The sequence below is a fragment of the Gigantopelta aegis genome, chromosome 6 (assembly GCF_016097555.1).
Source record: "Gigantopelta aegis isolate Gae_Host chromosome 6, Gae_host_genome, whole genome shotgun sequence".
Classification (NCBI taxonomy): Eukaryota; Metazoa; Mollusca; class Gastropoda; order Neomphalida; family Peltospiridae; genus Gigantopelta; species Gigantopelta aegis.
The window spans coordinates 56,018,899-56,024,505 of NC_054704.1; the positions used below are offsets into that span (position 1 = coordinate 56,018,899).

At 42.4% G+C, this 5,607-nt stretch overlaps 1 protein-coding gene across 1 annotated transcript; it reads right to left on the minus strand.

The window, feature by feature from the left end:
• Window positions 1-712: 712 nt before the first annotated feature.
• On the minus strand, window positions 713-5,268 carry LOC121375968 (virulence metalloprotease-like). Its single transcript, XM_041503713.1, has 2 exons — window positions 5,214-5,268; window positions 713-2,904 (listed from the first exon to the last, which is right to left on the minus strand). The coding sequence occupies exons 1-2, from the start codon at window positions 5,239-5,241 to the stop codon at window positions 1,064-1,066; spliced, it is 1,869 nt and encodes a 622-aa protein (XP_041359647.1). The 5' UTR covers window positions 5,242-5,268; the 3' UTR covers window positions 713-1,063.
• Between the last annotated feature and the right edge of the window lie 339 nt (window positions 5,269-5,607).

Here is a 5,607-nt window from a genome sequence, read left to right on the forward strand (position 1 = left end):
TTAATATACAATCAATTACAATACAGTAATTACAATAGTTAAAATGTCTCTTTTAGTCGATGACATCTTAAATATTGCAGTAAACTCAGGAATGTCCCTTTAATATGTAAGTTTAATCGTAGAAATATTTTATTAGTTGGAAACATCTTACAGTGGAGCAAACTCAGGAATGTCCCTTTAATTCCTCAGTTGAAATATCATTCTATGCACATCCGTATGCTCAATGAGATGTCCGTTTGCTATATAAAAAGTGTTTGTTGCCTGCACTGGCGCGTGTTCTAAAGTGTCAGTCCTACAGATGGAGTTAGAACAATATATCAAGGTCCAGATCAGCTCTCGTCTATAGATAAATCGCATGACAGTGCGTCATATTGGCATACTCTAACGTCCCTATCTTAGCTTCTTGTGTAGAGATACGTTACTGAATATTCTAATGACAGAATCATTAAAGTCATGTGCTTTCGGCTTCTATTGCACACCATTTTATATTGTTTTGGTATATTATTATAGTGAGTAGATTAAAATATATTATAGTAAATTAACATGAACCTCATTTTGTTACGCTGTTGTGTGGTATAAAAGATGGTTAGTTTCAATATGACTTATGGTCATTATGACAAGCCTAGTCTGTGTGCCTTTCGGTCTCGAATCTGAGTTATTTCTAAGTATTTACTATAAATACAATTCTGACATAGACAAAACAACAATATACTTGTGATATAGTTTTATTATTATTTAAAGTGGAATATTTACTAGAGATATTCAAGGTAATTAATTAATCATTCATTCCAAGTTAATTCATTGACAAACTCACTGAGACGCCAGTTTGCTCAGTTTCACTGTCCGTAAACAGACGGACGTAGACTATGCCAGTTGTGCCGCCTGTTGCCCACGTGACAGAACCTGCTCCAGTTGCTATGGACGAATCCCTTGACAAGGATGTGGATATGGCCACTTTGATTCCACTGCCTCCTGTTGTCGTTACCGTTATCGAGCTGTCGCTGGCTGTTAGGCTGACTCCAAACACAGGTTGTCTAATGCTGGATACCTTGATATTACTCTGTCACTGTAATGTTGTCAGCATACGCAAATAGATGGTTAAGTCGCACGTGCTGATGCCCACCACGCTAAACCCGGCTTTGAATTTTTCCGTGTCCAGACCCAGAGTATAGGCTGCTCGTATCACTCCGCAGGCTCCGCTGACAAAGTTAGAGTTCGCGTTCCAGTATACGCGATTAGCGGTGAGGAATGCCTCAAAGCCGTATCGCATTTTGACACCACCTACCTTGACAATTTGATAGAACGCTCTGTTGTAGACACCACTGGAGCGATGAACACTCATGCCCTTAACGTATTGACTAGCATGATCAATTGATATGCCGTCACGTGAAGGTTTGTCATAGTATCGCAGTGGACTTTGGTCTTTTGTGTTTTCAAATCCACTCATCCAATCAGTGGTATCGAAAAAGTCTTCAGCAGCTTCTCCCATCATGTCAGAAAACGCTTCGTTCATACCACCTGGCTGGTTATCGTATACCAAGTCGCTATACTTTTCAGTGACCCCGTGTCCCAGTTCGTGAGCCAATGTGTCCAAATTAGTTAAAGGATATAACATTTTGCGTCCATCTCCGATCGTTACACCAGACCTGAACCAGAAGGCATTTTCTACCTTACGGCCGTAATGAACGCGAACTGCTGGTTTGTTCAGAGGAGTAAGTCCGTACCAATCTTTCAGCATCTTCTGTCTGACAGTTCCATAGAAGAACGCGTCCGTAGCAGGACCATAAGCTCCATTCACTGGATCGTGATATCCCGAGGAGCACGTGAATTCAATCACCTTTCGGCTTGATTCATCTTTAGTGTGTTTCAAATCAACTGTAATAACATGCTCATTTTCCATAAAGCACTTGGTACCAATTACTTTAGGTGACAGGCATCGTGGTTTTTTTCCATAAATATGTTTACCAGTCTTGGCATTGCCGCCAACTCCTACGGCCACTAAACTGCATGATTCAGGCGTTGCCGTTATCTTAGGGGCCTTTGTTGACCCCTTTGTGAACCCCTCTGTTGACGTATAGCTCGACGTTACTGTCTCTGTAGTAGCATCTGTGACACTGTCAGTCAGTGTAGTCCCTATATCCCCTGTGGTGTCCGATGTTACTGACTCTGTAGTAGCAGCTGTGACATTGTCAGTCAATGTAGTTCCCAGTGGTCCTGTACCTGAAATTTCAATTGTGCCCGTTTCAAAGCTAAATGTTTCAAATGTATCGGTTGTCGCTGTGTCGGTCGTTCCTACGTCCACTGTGCTGGTAGTGGCACTCTTGACTTTGTTGAATCGTTTGATGATCTCGCTATTACACATATCAATGTAATAACAAGGCTGACCTCGTCCCTTAGGAGTTTTCGTTAGCATTTCCACGATAATGACCAAATGTGCCTTGTTTTTATCATCTACGAATATTTTACGTGGTGTGACAATTGCTTCCTTCATGTTCGATTTTTTCAGGCCTTCGTTCTTCAGTACTATTTCTATGGCCTTGGTTCTTGTGAATTTGCAGTAAATGTTGGGCACATCCTGTTTGATGTGCAGGACCAGTGATCCTCCCACGACGCCACCTTCATAGTTGCCGTGTTTGTCAACGTCAGCGTCGATGGATCCACCAAGAACAGGGAGCCCTTTGTAGACCTCTTGGAATTTCTGCTGCACTGCTCCATGTACTGTATTAACACTTTCGCCGACGGGGATGATTCTGATGTCCCTGGAGACGCCGAGCATTCGATGAAATGTCGGCTTCGATTTGACTGTGCGTCGCGAAGCTAGTCTAGACCCAATCCGATAGCGTACGTTGGCATCTACGACGTGTCCAGCATCTGCGACCTCGCCTACGAACACGGCTGCTATGGCTGAAATATATCAACGTTACGTTTGAGAGATTTATTGGACTATGATTCCAGGAACAGTTACTGTAGTGAATAATTGTTCCTGTTTGTTTATCAACCCAGTGGTTTTATCGCACAGTGATTGTCTTAGAAGGAGACGTTGATTTAAATGTTAGCATAAGAAGTCGCCCCATCTAACTTGCGGGTATCTATATCTAATCTCTATATTCATCTCTCCACTCCAAAGTGGGCAAGTCATGCTTGTGAGCTTGGTCGACTCCCTGGTGGTAGGTCAACTTACCCCATTTCTACTTTACCGAGTCAGCTAGGAACGTTACATGCTCAGCGGCGTTTCATAACGTCAGGGATAGCTCACATTTATTGAAGGAAATCTTTTATTTAACGACGCACTCAACATTTTATTTACGCAGATATTGAGAGAGGAAACCCGCTGTCGCCACTTCATGGGCTACTCTTTTCAGTTAGCAGCAAGCGATCTTTTATATGCACCATCCCACAGACAGGATAGTACATACCATGGCCTTTGTTACACCAGTTGTTGAGCACTGGTTGGAATGAGAAATAGCCCAATGGGTCCACCGACGGGGATCGATCGTAGATCCACAGCGCATCAAACGAATGCTTTCCACTAGGCTACGTCCCCCCGCTCCCCCCCCCCCCCCCCCCCGCATTAATTGAATACATGGGAACTGTTTCATTCTGTCATTATAATATTTAACAGGCTAACTTTAAGTTTAAAGTAACGACACACGTCTATCCAGCACCTTTATAAACTAAGGCTTTTTCCTGCCCAACATATGGCTATTTCAACACTTGGTTAAGAGATAATTGGGAGAACTCGCCACCGCTACATAGGCTCCTCCTGTGGGAAAAGCAGCGAGCATCTTTTAAGGACACTTTCCCATAGACAGGACAGTACGTAGCACAATGTTTGATGTACCAGTGGAGGGGCTCTGGCTGCGACGGGGGAAATAGCGAGTTCGTAGGATCAATCCTGCAAACGATCGTAACTCAGGCGAACGCTCTACTACTGAGCTACGCCCCGTCGCCTACCTCGGTGTATGATCATAGTGCTTGTATAAGTATCTTACGGTTTTGGATGATACAATTGAAGAAACGGTAAAATAATTATGTCGCTGCATAAAACACGTCTGTAACAGGGGTGAAATCGCAGAGTTTAGGTCAGTTATAAATACAAAGTAGAAGAATATTATTTTTCTTCTTATCATAATCCCACAACAAATGTGGCCTGTTATTGGCTAAACGCATCCTGTCATATTATAAGTTTCAGTAAAAACACAATTGAAATTGGGACTAGTTGAACAAGAATGATTAAAGATAATGAAAATCTACACAACATGAACAGTAGTGCGACCGCAGCTGATTTAAATTTCTTAAATTGAAGAGTCATTTACTGATCATTGTTAGTTGACCAGCATTAGATATAATTATATATTTAACAACGAAACACGATAAGGTAGTTATCCCTATGCACAAGATATTCAAAATAAGTAGTGGATTTTCAAATATAAAGTAGGTAATAAATAATAACAATATCAGATCATGGTTCGCAATGTGATTGGCCGAGTCATTTCTATTCCTTAGCGAGTGGTCGTCCTGAATGAAGTCGGTCGTTGGCATTTCATCTCATACTTATAAAATATTCACAGTTGTTCCTTCGATTTAAATATATTGCCACAGGCTGGGTGTGGGATGGGCGTGCTTGAGCCTTCATTGGATACAGGTTTGTAAATAGTATGCATACATACATCTCATACATAAGTATATCAGAATTCAAGTGTAAAGTCAGGTTTCCATAAAATCTGCAATATGACGAAGGTGAACGCAGACTGAAGGTTTCTTTGTATGAACAGTCGCAGACTGTCTACCTCAGACCAGCCCGGACTGGGGAAGTTGAAACCTATTGACTTTGCAGATCTATCACAGAACGTGTGCATCCGTTACAAATTGCTTTCGAAAACAGGCTTAGGTGTGTGTATATGGGTCTGTCTGTCTGTCTGTCTCTGTCTCTCTCTCTCTCTCTCTCTCTCTCTCTCTCTCTCTCTCTCTCTCTCTCTCTCTCTCTCTCTCTCTCTCTCTCCATTGCTGTCTCTGCCTGCCTGCCCCCATCTCTCTCTCTCTCTCTCTCTCTCTCTCTCTCTCTCTCTCTCTCTCTCTCTCTCTCTCTCTCTCTCTCTCTCTCTCTCTCTCTCTCTCTCTCTCTCTCTCTCTCTCTCTCTCTCTCTCTATTCTTCGTTGGTGATAATTTCTTAAATTGTCATATACTTGTATAATTCATTGGTAACATTTACCTGTCAAAAACAAAAGTCTATTCGCCATGGTAACACTGCGAACACGTTGAATCACCTGGAAAAAACACACATAAAATAGGTGAAACAAGAAGAAGTAACGTATAAGAAATGTCTTCTGTCAGTGTTTTATCAGGTGTACTGTGACGGTACATGCTCTTAAATTTGTTTCGCCTGTGGCGATTTTAATTGTGTTAGAGGGCCGTGTGCAGTTTATTGCCCGTAGCCCAGGTGGGCAACTTGTTACGTAATACTTCGCGCGATCGGACATTCCAATATGCTCTTAGTCCCGCTGTGGAGGCCATGTGGCGAGTAGTTACGTAATACCTCTGCGAGTGCGGTTTTACAACGGTGATTTTGGGCGACCAAGGCGTCAGTAAGTCTGACGATCAGAGAG